Consider the following 14,421-nt stretch of genomic DNA (forward strand, 5'->3'; position numbering starts at 1 on the left):
GCCAAAGTATCCATGTATCAATGGCAGTTAGTGGTAACGATCCCTACATGTTTCCCCAAACATTGGCTTCTTTAGGGGAGTACATATTTGCCAGTATGTGATAAGGGCTCTATTAATGATAAATACAAAGAAACAGACAATTAACCCAACAACTTCTCACATAGTGTACATAAACACAAAAGTACAAATCCATTAATGCATTGATCATACGGCATGGCTTATAAACCGTCCTCCCAGTGGTCCACAAGCCCACCTACTTCCAAGCATCCCCCGTTGGGTGGAGCACCCTGACCGTCCTAGAGCGATGAACGGAATACAGCAGAAAATGGTTACAGGGGGCATACAGGGGACCAAGCTAATGGCAAAATCAGCAAGAAAAAATAAATAATAAATTCATAATGATGGACAAACCTAGTCCATTCAAATAGGCTAACATAGCTTCAATACTTACAATCACTGTAGAAAAAAGCGAATAAGGGCCACCAGAGCTGTTCACACTGCTAAAAAAGGGAATTGTCAAATGGCCAGGGGGCCCTGTATAGAAAATATTGAAAGAGGGGAAAGAATTAAAATAACAATAATTGGAAAATAAAGGATAACAATAGTAAAATGATAAAAAAATAATATAATGAAGGGGAGGAAATGGAAACAGAAAAATCCACACAGGGATTAAAGAGAGGCTGAAGATAAAATTATATATATATATATATATATATATATATATATATATGCATGCGTGCACCTGCATGCCTAATAGAGCAGGGTGCTTATTAGACATGTGCACATTGTAAATTAGTTTTTATTTATTTCGTTTTTCGTTAAAAATATTGCATTCGTCCGAAAATCCAAATTAATTAAGGTCGAATCTATCATTGAAGGCTTATGGTGTCTGTCGAATGTTCAAAGAAGATTCGACGGAGCAGCTAAACTGCACGACGCCGCAATCGTACATTTCAGGTCGAATTTTCCACCTACAAGCTAGCTGTAGTAGAATTCTAATGTTGTATGACTAGTAATAATTATATTTATTAATTATTTTACTAGTCAACCAACATTAGAATTTTTCTATAGTCTATGGGCGGATGCATTTGACCGGAAATGTACGATTGCAGTGTCATACAGTTTAGCTGCTCCATCGAATCTTCTTAGAACTTTCGACAGACACCATAAGCCAAAGATTCGACGTTTGTATGTTTTTCGTTGCTTTGTCGAAATTTTGGTCATTCATGTTAAATGGTCTACTCCAACAGTCAGCCAATTTTCACATTCGTTTCTCAATCTCCAAGTGCAATGGCGGGCGTGGCATCCGACGTTGTGTCAGATATTGATATGGCATTATAATATAGAATCTATAATAATAAATCCCCCCCCACAACACGGCAGCCTCTGAGGCTATCACAACTAGCAACACTAGTATCACTATCAAGTTCACAACACTAACACAATAGCAGCAGATTATTATGAAAAAGTTAAGCTGAACTGTAGCTTGCTTCACTATTGTTCTGCTGCTGTGCTTATGCTTAATTGCTAGATAATTCAGGTTCTCTGACAAACAGACCAAGAAGATTGACTGTCTTCTGAAATGATTCAGTGTGTGTGTCTCTCTCTGCTAGCAAATTGTAAGTGAAAGTAAGTTGGCTGTACTCGTGTACTTAGTTCTAGCTATTTTACTGCCCCTCCTCTTTGGTTACAATCGGCTAATAACATTCATCATCATCATTATTTTTATTTTACTTCCCTCACCCAATTCCAGCAGCGATCTTTTCTCTCTATGTCGAATCTTTTCTCTCTATGTAGAATAATCTTGGACTAATAGAGTTAAGGTTAGGCACATTCGACCACAGGTTCGATAGACACAGATTATTATTGTCAGCATCATGTCGAATCTCCTATCTATATCGAACTGTTGTCACAAGGAAAACGAAAATAAAGATTTTGTTTATATCGGATCTTTCGGTTTTCGTATTCTGCACTTTCGTTATCATTTGTTAAAACGATAACAAAAATACCTGAAATTCGGACAAAAATGCATTCGGACGAAAACTAATGCACATGTCTAGTGCTTATTACCCTCAATCCCAAACAGCCGTTTGTAAGTTATATCAGTGCAGTTCCAACCAGAGAGGCCAGAATTGCACAGGACGGATCAATCATAATGGGATACTACAAAGAAAGCAGAGTGCAAAGCATAGCTTCTAAACTAAAATATGAAGGGTTGGTTACACAAGACTAAAGGGATTGTGGGGTTCACCAAAAGTTCAAGAGATATGGGTAAAACAGAAACAAAATTACCTGTGTACCATGGAATAAAAGCGTGGCTGCCCCTAAGATCCAGCACAGTGTAAGGCTAGTAGTAGCGGCACCATATAGCCCCCCACTCGGTCGGCGTCTTACGATGTGGGGAACACCATCCCCACAGTGAAACATGGTGGTGGCAGCATCATGCTGTGGGGATGTTTTTCAGCAGTCGGGACTGGGAAATTGAGTTGAGGGAAAGATGGATGGTGCTAAAAAATTATAAATGATAAATTTAATTATAAATTAAATGATGTAAATCCTCAAACAATCCAGGTTGTGAGGCAACAAAACACAAAAAATGCCAAGTGGGGTGAATAGTTTTGCAAGGCACTGTATAACATATGGAATTATTGTATGACTTATATTATGGTAAGCCAAGTTAAGCTATATTTTTCCAAAAAAGGAATTTCAAGAATATTCCAGCATGTATCATACACACATAATTGGCTTCCAATGACCACATGTAGATCAGGTTAAGGGTCATTTCGTCAGTGACATTTTTCATGAAGTTTATGTGTGACATTTTCAGTCAACTTATTTTTCACTTTAATTTGTGTTTAATCTTCATTAATATAATTTTCCCAACTTTGATTGCATAGCACATAGACATATACTGTACGTATTGTAATTGCTGATTTTACATTTTTTTTTTTTTTTATTACTCTATGTAACAATTTTAGTTTATGCACTAAGAACATACAGGTAATTAATTATATGAAGGTTTGCTGTGCAGACCTAAGATTTAGTTGCAATTGGTTTACATTGCAGAAAATAGAATATAGGCCTACAAATGTTAAAACATGGTCCAACCAGGTAGAAGCCCCCTACAAGCACCCAAAACATTTTGGGATCATATCCCTTCATCAGGGGTGTGGAGCATAGTTTTCAGTATACAAACAATAACAGCCAAGAGGTTAAAAACTTTGGTAGTATCTATCCAGTTACCAGGGGGACAACACAGCCTTGTGCCCATACTGAGGGGGAGCATAGCAGGGGTAGCTCAGAAAGGGACTGGCATCCAGCCAGGGTTCCAATATGGGTGATATCTGTAAAAAACCAACACATATACAGGTGATACTCGAAAAATTTGAATATCGTGCAAAAGTTCATTTATTTCACTAATGCAACTTAAAAGGTGAAACTATTATATGAGATAGACTCATTACATGCAAAGCAAGATAGTTGAAGCCGTGATTTGTCATAATTGTGATGATTATAGCTTACAGCTCATGAAAACCCCAATAAATTAAACTTTTGGACGATATGCTAATTTTTCGAGTATCACCTGTATATAGTATGCTTGCCCAAAGGGAAATCACTGGCCAGTCCCCCAAAGCGTGGTTTTGGAGGGATAAGTATCCCATATTTGATCTTTGGCTGGATGCCGGCCCCTTTCTGAGCTATCCTGGCTTTTGCACTAGGGACAAACAATGAGCTGTTATATAACTTTAATTGTGTTTTTTGATCAGAGCTCCTCAATAATGGCCCCATCTTTTGCTGTTTACTGTATATCATACAAGCACACTATACACTGCATATTATTACACCATACTTAGCAGCATCACAAAAAAAGAAGGGGAATACAATGAAAGTACCCATCATACCCTGTCTTTTTTTAGGGACATGTTTGGCACATGAATTGATCTTTGGCAATTCCTCTTGGCCCTTACACAGTCTTTATGTAATCAGTGATAACTAAATCACGGGAGTGATTGATTTTTTAATTCATTTTCACTACAGAGCTTCATCTTTTCTGTGGAAATATACATAATTTGTTAATGGTATGATTCTCTAAGCATTTTAAAATTCTTCATACATACATTAAGGAGAATAGAAAAATGTGAAATTCACTGATTCAGCTGGTTAGAAAACTCAGAAGGATGACTTGCTGATACTACATGTGTAAACTGAAACATTAAAACATATTTGAAACTGCTACAGTACTTTGTAGGAAAATAATATATGTACTCCATTAGTTGGTTATTAAGGCTAATTTATTCTTTTCTTGTAAAGGTTCCATTTTATTTTATTAACCGCTTCAGCCCCCGAAGAATTTACCCCCTTCCTGACCAGAGCGTTTTTTGCGATTCGCACTGCGTCGCTTTAACTGACAATTGCGCGGTCGTGCGACGTGGCTCCCAAACAAAATTGACGTCCTTTTTTTCCCACAAATAGAGCTTTCTTTTGGTGGTATTTAATCACCTCTGCGATTTTTATTTTTTGCGCTATAAACAAAATAAGAGCGTCAATTTTGAAAAAAATGCATTATTTTTTACATTTTGCTATAATAAATATCCCCCAAAAATATATAAAAAAAGATTTTATTTCCTCAGTTTAGGCCGATACGTATTCTTCTACATATTTTTGGTAAAAAAAAATCGCAATAAGCTTTTATTGATTGGTTTGCGCAAAAGTTATAGCGTTTACTAAATAGGGGATAGTTTTATGGCATTTTTATTAATAATTTTTTTTACTAGTAATGGCGGCGATCAGCTATTTTTATTGTGACTGCGATGTTATGGCGGACATGTCGGACATTTTTGACACATTTTTGGGACCATTGTCATTTATACAGCGATCAGTGCGATTAAAAATGCACTGATTACTGTGTAAATGACACTGGCAGTGAAGGGGTTAACCACTAGGGGGTTAATCAGTACTAGGGGAGTGTTTTCTAACTGTAGAGGGGAGGGGCTGTATGTGTCACTAGACTAATCACTGTTCCCGATGACAGGGAGTAGTGATCAGTGACACTTGTCACTAGGCAGAACGGGGAGATGCTGTTTACATCAGCATCTCCCTGTTCATCCTCTCCATGAGGTGATCACGGGTATCCCCGCGGCGATCGAGTCCGCGGGTCCGGCGACCCGACTCACGGAGCTCCCGGCCGGAGTGCGAGCCGCCAGCGGTGCGCACGCAATGGCATGGCGGGGAATTTAAATGGACGTACAGGAACGCCCATTTGCCCAGCCGTGCCATTCTGCCGACGTACATCGTCATGCACCGGTCGGGAACCGGTTAAAGTGCTAATAAACCCAAGACCCTGCTTTCACTATATCTGGTCTCCCACAGTACACAGAACATGTAAATGCAAATGTTTTAGTAAATATAAACTTCTAAATATCTTTTCTCCTCAGCAGTATAGCTCAGTCTTATGACTTCTATCAGTGTCCGACTGAGCACTGGTTAACGCTTATAGGAGAAGTTTTCATTCTCCTCTGACTGTCCTATGCAGCTGCAAGCCCCATGAACCTCTGTCTGGACAGTGCTGATTGGCCCTGTGCTGATCCCATGCACCCTCCCAAAAAAAAAAAAAACCTCTTGCAATACACACCAAACTGAGCATGTGCAGAGTGCCTTCAAGGCTCTGTGCTATCAGAAGATTGATTGGGGACATTAAAAGTAGGGGAGGATCAGATAAAACAGGATCAAACAGCCTTTTTGCACAATTCAGAAAATTAACCCCTTAGGTTCTGCAGTGAATATGACAGGCATGCTTTACTGCATATACAGACTTATTTTACTGTTGTGGGTTTAGCAAAACTTTAATATGTGTCTATGTTTTAAAGAACTTGTTTCTAAGCAATATATATATATGATACAGGAGACATGATACAGGAGATGGTCAGAGAATTCGGGCATTTAATGTCCAATTGAACTTTCAGTTAAAATCAGCTAAATGCATTTCAGGTGCATCAAAATAAAAGATCCCCCTCCCCCCCCTCCATCCTTTCTTTCCCCCTCTCCTCCCCCCTTCTTCCCTTCCTTCCCTACTTGTCATCTTCCATCCCTTATTTTCCTTATAGTCCTCAGACAGTATAGACTGTCTGAGGGCTCCTAGTTTGAAAACAGCTCTCAGTGTAGGAGATGGAAGTTCGTATCGAGAGGTAAGAGGGCCTAGCCAGAAGCAAAGAGACAAAGGGTCTCAGTTCCAGGAGCCAGGTCTGCTCCTGTCACAGTGTCAGGAGAACCCCAATCTACAGGCCAGAGGTAGGCAATGCAGCAGGATGCTGTGACTAAAGAGTAGAGAGACAAATATCCAAGTGAGTTGGATAATGCAGTCTGAGCGACTGGTAAGAGGTACAGAATGGTACTAAAGTTGAAGCTGAGTGAGCTCATGAGCCAGGTGGCTAGGCATTTTCCAGTGTTTGTATTCTGCTGAAGCTGAAGAAGATCCCTTGCATGGGAAGTCATTGGTTTGTGAACTTGTGCTTTCTTTTAAATGTAAGTGGGTTCACAAGCCCTAAAAAAAAGTTCCTGTCTGCTGAGGACTCACTGTACAAACACATCTGCTAATCTGCTATGAGAGCTAACTATCTCATCCCATTTTATACATACAGTATATATATATATATATATATATATATATATATATATATATATAGCACGACCCCCTTGGGGACTGCTTGGATTTACCTGCTCATCTGCACCACCATGACCCTGTGAACATTCTAACCCACCTTCTGGGTTCAGAAATTGCACCACCTTAAAGTAATAAGTCAAACAGCTCAGTGAGTTTATATTCTATTAACGTTTACTGAGATAACTCAAAGAAGATCTTGTTGCACAGGGGAGGTAATAGATCAACCGAGCTTTGGGTAACAGTCATAGCTCAGCAGAAGAATTTTCCCACAATAATACTAGTTAAGACAATTTGGCAATAACAGTATATTATATACACATATGTACAATGGAGTACCACTTGAACATGACCTAAAAGGGTAAGCAAGAGTTAAGCATTAATTCTGGCAAGACTTCTAAAGGGGAACCCAGGCCGGCCTATTTAACTTTTAATCCTAATGAGAGATTAGTCAAACAAGAATGGTATGAGGGCCCTTTAAGTAGTAATGACAGCAATGTCCCAGTAGCAGGCCTGATGGTCTTCGCCGGAGCTCATTAACTATATCCAATAGGGTGCAGAAACAAGGCAATGGTATTTCTTGGAATGGTTGATGTGACAGGGGTCTGTGTACAGTGTTCAAATAAAAGAGCAGTAAAGTGTTTTCCTAGAGTAAAGCTGTCTGTACACAGTGTCCCAGTGAAGCAACAAAGAAAGGTTTGCAAACGTGGGCAATTCCTCTCACCAGACCAATTCAATGCCTTCTGAACAGCGGCTCCCGGAGAGGCGTCCTTGCAACGGATCCACTTGCGAGATCATCTGATGCGAAGCATAAAGCACGGGTTGTCGGACTGTCGAGGTGGTGCTGGATAGACGTTCTGATGAACAGCAAGCAGTGCTAGGCCCTTCTCGACGGGGTTGGAATGCTGTACACCGTGTGCTAGGCCGCCACCTCACTCTACCTGTACAGCGGGGTCTATCACACACAGGCTCAGGAGGAAGAGCGCGTGGGGCGGATCTCTGGCCTCTTTTATAGCTCTTCCCAGCAATCTCCCAGCAATCTGGTAGCAAAGATCCCTGGGATATGTAGTCCAGGCATATAGTCATGCAGAGCAATTTACATTCTGAGGAACTACCAATCCCACAATCCCTTTGGTTTGGCTCACAGATATGATGTCAGTTAGTGACACTGGGCACTAGAGGGACAATACAGTACACAAAATAAAAAAAATAAATGACGGGGATCGCTAAAATTTGCAATTGTAATTCAAATATAATATTATATCTCAATAATCATTATTCGATAAATACGTATGTAGACTCTGCTTTTTACATGGTTTTGCAGCTTGCTAAGATCTACGTCTTGCTACTTAGTTTTTGCCTGCCTTACTGATCCTCTTATAAAGAAGAGTGACTAGTTCTCCTAGGTTAAAAAGGGGGGGCCGTGCCACATCCAAGATACTTATCTAAAGAAAAAGGGGGTTCCCCTGAGTGGATTTTACCGGCACTTGCACAAAGTATATATAAAATGGGAGAATGCACATTCATGTGTAAGATAAAACAATGTTTATATTTATTCAAAACTTGTCATATTAAAAACACTGCAAACATTTGCAAACAACAACAACATTATATAGTGGACATAATTCAAAAGAAATTTATCTTGGTTATTAAAAGATAACACTTAAATGATGGAGTTCTTTTCAAGCCCAACGCGTTTCGGGGTATATTCTATTTCAGTCCTTCTTCAGGGCGTTGGTTGAAAAGAAAGATTCATCTGTTGTGTTATCGTTGATTTTTATGCAAGGAAAGGATGACAGTTGTAACAAGGAGCAAAGAGTGCTTACAGAGAAGGGGATGGCGCTTAGTTCACTGTTTATAGAAGAGAAATGCTGTTCTCTGGGTACTCTATCAAATATACAGTACTTCCCCAAGGAGAGGGAAGAGGGTTCTTTAATGTATTGTATACATAAAGCTTCACCTACCCCTGCCCCTCCTGGATGCGTGCAGGCCACAGCGGTATACTGGAGCAAAGAGGAACAATCCTTGACTCAGACAGTATTTCAATTTGGCCACCCACACATCCCAGCGTCCGGCAGGTACAACGGCATCTCTCTTCTATAAACAGTGAACTAAGCGCCATCCCCTTCTCTGTAAGTGTGCAGTCCTGTCTGGTACTGTTTGAAATTTGAAAGGACTTGGATAGTACACATTTGTCAAGGGTGCAGTGTAAATGGCCAGTATTGCTGATAGGATCCTGCCCTTAAATCCAAATTTGTCCAGGAATGCAGACATATATCCCCATTGTACCCTGTCGAATACCTCCTCCACGTCAATAGAGAGTAGCAGAGAAGGTGTTTGACTGGTTCAGGCATGTTGTATAATGTCAATTATACTCCTAGTAGCGTCTGAGGCCTGCCTTTAATAAAGCTATGTTGGTCTGAATTAATAAGTGAGGGGAGGATGTGAAGGAGACGTTGACCAAGCAGTTTAGCATAGACTTTAACATCTGTGTTGAGTAGTGAAATTGGGTGGAAGTTTGCTGGACTAAAGGGTTCTTTACCCAGTTTTGGGAGAGTCACTACATATGCCACGAGCATCTCTGGTGGGAAAGACGCATCAGATGCCCCGGCTATAAAAACTTGTTGCAGAGGGGGTGAGAATTGTTTGAAATATCTTATAATACTCATTGGTAAAGAACACTTTTTTATGTGATTTGCTGAAGCTAACATGAGCCCTTTTAAGCCACGTGAAGAGTAAATCTTAACATTAGATTCACTTAAAAAATGTAATCTAAAGGTCTTAGTATTTTTAGATTTGTCAAAACGGACAAACCAATAAACTGTATTTTAAAAGCTTTTACATAACTATGCAATGATCATTTGGTTTATTAGTTGGTTTTGTGTTATCATCGTATTTGTCATGATCATAATTCACTAATGGCATAACAAATACATACAGTACAAAATGTATACAAATGCATTTAAAACAGTTCTTTAAATGGAAATATTTTTAGCTGCAGTTCCTTAGTTTCACCTCAGAGCGCCGCTGTTTGACCAATAAGGGGAAGAATACAGAGCTGGAGATCCACTGGTATTTTCATCACTCACACACACTGCTAATCTGCTAGAAGAGGCACAGCCGTTTTCTGGATTTTCTGTACACACAAAAATACAGAATATTTACTGTTGTTTTTCTGGATGGATCAAGCAAATTAACTTTATAGTCCACCGGACTGAACATTTTGTTCTAGATAACAAACAATGAGAATGGATGAGTTGAAACTACACATACAGATATACAAAGGAATCAGATGGCAAGTATTATTTTCCTTCTTATTCTCATGGCTGTATCATTCAGTCTCTGGTCAGATTTATTATTCCATTGTAGAAGAAATAAGAAAAGACTCTCTTATAGCAAATATTGCAGATGATATTGGGTTAGATATTAAGCAGCTCCCATCTAGAAAACTAAGAATTGTATCACGTGTTGCAGAGAAATTTTTTTATGTGAGTTTAGACAATGGAAATCTGTATGCGAAAGACCGGATAGATAGAGAGACACTGTGTGGGGCAGAAACTACCTGCTTTCTAATCTTTGATGCTGTGGTTGAACATCCTTTTAACATTGTTAAGGTCAGAACTGAAATTCAGGATATAAATGATAATTCCCCCAGATTTACTCCTGATACATTTTCTTTGGAAATCATTGAATCAGCTCTACCTGGAACAAGATTTACATTGCAGAATGCAGAGGACCCTGATGCTGGTGCTAATGCAATAGACACATACAAGCTCAGTGATAACCAGCATTTTACACTAACCGAAAGTATCAGTCCAGATGGGAGCAAATTTCCTGAACTTGTGTTAGAAAAGCCTTTAGATCGAGAGATACTCAAAGAACATGAATTAATTTTAACAGCATTAGATGGAGGACATCCTGTGAGGTCTGGAACAGCTGTAATAAAGATCATTGTCACTGATGCTAATGATAATGTTCCAGTATGTACTCAGCAACTATATAAAACCAGTGTGATTGAAAGTATTTCAATCAATACCACTATAATTACTGTAAACGCAACTGATAAAGATGAAGGTATTAATGGACAGATTACATATTCATTTAGCAAAACATCTGGTAATATTCATCACACAGGCATGTTTAACATTCATCCCATTAATGGTGAAATTAAGATAAAGAGAACTTTAGACTTTGAAACAGCAAGAAACTATGAGCTCTCTATACAAGCAAAGGATGGAGGGGGTTTTGTTACTCATTGCAAAGTATTGATAGAAGTCATTGATGTCAATGACAATGCTCCTGAAATATTAATTAGTTCCTTGTCTACTCCCATACCCGAGGATTCTGCAGTTGGCACTATGATAGCTCTAATTGAAATTCATGATCAGGATTCTGGAGAAAATGGAGTGGTTGACTGCCAAATTATTGAAACAGTACCTTTTGATTTGATTGTGTCATCTGACAATTATTACAGAATAGCTACAAAATCCTCTATGGACAGAGAACAGCAGTCATCTTATAATATTACAATTATAGCTACTGATGGAGGATCTCCTACACTTTCCAGCAAAAGAACCATCAAACTGGACATATCAGACATTAATGACAACCCACCAGTTTTTATGAAATCTACTTATATTGCTTATGTGCCAGAGAACAATTTACCAGGAGCCTTGATCTACAGAATACAAGCTTTTGATCCGGACAGTGGAGACAATGCCAGGATTTTTTATTTCATTTCAGGCAACAGTTCAGAAGTTCAGCCTGTGCCTTCCTTCTTATCTATTAACATAGAAACAGGAGTTCTCTATGCTCAGAAATCATTTGATTATGAACAGTTCAAGGAGTTGATAATAGAGATAACTGCCAAAGACAGTGGATCCCCATCTCTGAACAGCAGTGTAACACTAATTATACATATAGTAGATCAGAATGATAATGTACCAAAAATTCTGTACCCATCTCCAGAAATCGGTGGGTTACCTATCTTTGAGATGGTTCCTTTTTCTTCTGAACCAGGTTCACTAATAGCGAAAATTGTTGCAGTGGATGCAGATTCTGGACATAACTCTTGGCTCTCTTATCATTTCATTCATGTGTCAGAGACATCACATTTTATTATTGATGATCACACTGGGGAAATCAAAACATCACATGTCTTTCAAGAAAAAGATCTGTTAAATCATAAGGTTGTGGTGATGGTGAAGGACAATGGGATCCCCTCTCTCTCAGCTACAGTCACTTTAAGCCTTGTTGTTACAGATAGCTTCCAGCAAGTGGTTCCTAAAGTCAGCAATCATATCAATGAAGATCATCAAACCAGTTTGCAATTCTATTTAGTTATTGCATTAGCACTGATTTCCTTTTTATTTATTATTACTGTAATTTTGGTCATTATATCAAAATGCAGAGAAGCAAAGCATTCACCAAACCTTGGATCTCTAAGTGCTAGTCTGTATCCACCAGTTGATCCCAGAATACTCTCCATGTATAGTGATGGAACATTACCTCTTCCCTACTCATACAATGTGTGTGTGGCTCTGGACCCAACGGATGACTTGACCTACATGACATCCAAGCAAACCGTTCCTGTAGATAATCTTATTGATACCGATGATTCTGGACTCAAAAGTGACAACTTACAACAGGCGTTGCCACCTAGTAGTGAGGTGAGTAACATGAAAACTTGGAACATTAATACTTTAGTATAGTATTGATAATGTTTATGATAGGATCCATAACATAGAAGTATAGTATGGCTGATATAATGATAAGTGGAGATATTGAATTTAAGATAAGTTATAGAAAGCATATTTACTTTTTATTCATGATATATCAGGGCGGCACAGTGGTGTAGTGGATAGCACTCTCGCCTAGCAGTAAGAAGGGTCGCTGGTTCGAATCCCAACCATGACACTACCTGCCTGGAGTTTGCATGTTTTCCCTGTGCCAGCGTGGGTTTCCTCCGGGTACTCCGGTTTCCTCCTACACTCCAAAGACACGCTGGTAGGTTAATTGGATCCTGTCTAAATTGTCCCTAGTATGTATGAATGTGAGTTAGGGACCTTAGATTGTAAGCTCCTTGAGGGTAGGGACTGATGTGAATGTACAATGTATATGTAAAGCGCTGCGTAAATTGACAGCACCATATAAGTACCTGAAAAAAAGAAAATATTAATAATAATTTGCTTTTACTCCAAATAATGTTTGTTGTCTAACGGTTGTACAGCAAGGCAATATTTTTTGTTTCACGCAGTAATTCATGTTTAAAAGATTAACAAAATTACTTCCCAGTGATGTTTTCTGATCAAAATAGGAAGTTGCAAGTTGAGATTGCAATTATCTGACTTATATTTACTTTGAAAACCATTCTGTGTGCGTGGCCTTTGCCTTCCTAGTTCTGCTCATAAGGGGTTTTAAAAAAAAAACAGTTATAAAGGATAAGTTCATTTTCTGAACATGTTAAAACTGTATTTAGGGTATAACTCCAAGAAAAATGTAGCCGGCAACTGCAGAATCCCATGAAAATCTTTATTTGCTACATAAAGGTCAAGATAAAAAACAGACGCGTTTCGGCTTACAGCCTTGTTTACAGCATATTCACAAAATTAATGACAGAACTATATAGTACATGCCTCATATGAGGAAAAGCAGTGCCAATAAAACAGTTATTCAATTAAAATCAAAAACTGGCAGATGACAGAAAAAAGCGGCACTGGATTCTATTCATATCAGATGTGGGCTTACAACACTATGAAAAGATTCATAGCATATCAGAACATGCATAACAATAGCCTTGTGCAAGCTGATATCTAGATTGATGTTGTGACTCAGAATGCAGAAATGTCAGTGCAGCACTGGATGAAAGATGCAAGGGTCTATCAGGAGTCCAGAAACTCATTGACCTTTTATACACAAACACTAATTACAAGCCAACAGATCGCAGGTGAGGTACCTTTAATACCCATTTAAACCCCTTTGTGTCAACTTGTGTGCATGTTATCAGGCCAAAATCACCAGGGTATGTAAACTTTTGATCAGGGTCATTTGGGTAATTTCTGTTGCCATTATGATTTAAAAAGAGTAAACACAGTTGATTGATAATAAATGGCTTCAGCCAAACACTAACCATAAGTGAAATAAATGTTTTTGTGTTATCATTCATATTCTCTGAAAAATGGCCAAGAAATCAAAATTCTGCCAGGGTATGTAAACTTATGAGCACAACTGAAGTTCTCAGAAGAGAGGATCATCACAGCTCCATTCTTGTCAGCTTCCCGTATCATTATATATTTCCGAGATTTCAAATGGGTAAGGGCTTCCCTTTCAGACTTATTTAAATTGTCTGTGGCAAGGGTGGAGACAGTAGACAATGCTCTCTTTAGATCCACAAGATCCCTTTCCACTAACTGTTAAAACATTTCTACCGCTGAACTTTGTGTGTTAATGGGATAAAAATATTTATTGCCCTTGTTGATATCATTCTTGTCTATACCATAGAGTGAATCTGGCAGTCAGATCCTGAAAATCAAAAGTGTCAGAGGAATCAATGTCATTTAAAATTAACTCCTGAGGTGCTGCATCTGACTCTAAATCAACAGGGAAATGTTTCCTTAACAAGATATTATTAATAAACCTATTCACATCCAAAAGAGTTGAGAAAATAGCAAAATGGCAGTGGAGTGCAAAGGACAGTCCTTTTGACAAAAGTGAAATCTCAGATGTTGTTAAGAAAACATCAGTCAAATTAATAACATTTCTGA

The 14,421-nt window shown here is 38.7% G+C and overlaps 1 protein-coding gene across 6 annotated transcripts in view; it reads left to right on the plus strand.

Moving 5' to 3' along the window:
- Positions 1–14,421, plus strand: part of LOC141132486 (protocadherin gamma-A4-like) — a 489,967-nt gene that overhangs the window by 128,975 nt on the left and 346,571 nt on the right. Inside the window, exon 1 of one of the 6 annotated variants that reach the window (XM_073620918.1) lies at positions 9,722–12,327. The exons of the other annotated variants lie outside the window; for them this stretch is intronic. Within the exon in view, the coding sequence (XP_073477019.1) occupies positions 9,901–12,327 (2,427 nt within the window). The 5' untranslated portion in view covers positions 9,722–9,900. Of the gene's footprint in view, positions 1–9,721; positions 12,328–14,421 lie in introns of those variants that run through there. 6 annotated transcript variants of the gene reach the window in all.

This window comes from Aquarana catesbeiana, linkage group LG03, assembly GCF_042186555.1.
Source record: "Aquarana catesbeiana isolate 2022-GZ linkage group LG03, ASM4218655v1, whole genome shotgun sequence".
Taxonomy (NCBI): Eukaryota; Metazoa; Chordata; class Amphibia; order Anura; family Ranidae; genus Aquarana; species Aquarana catesbeiana.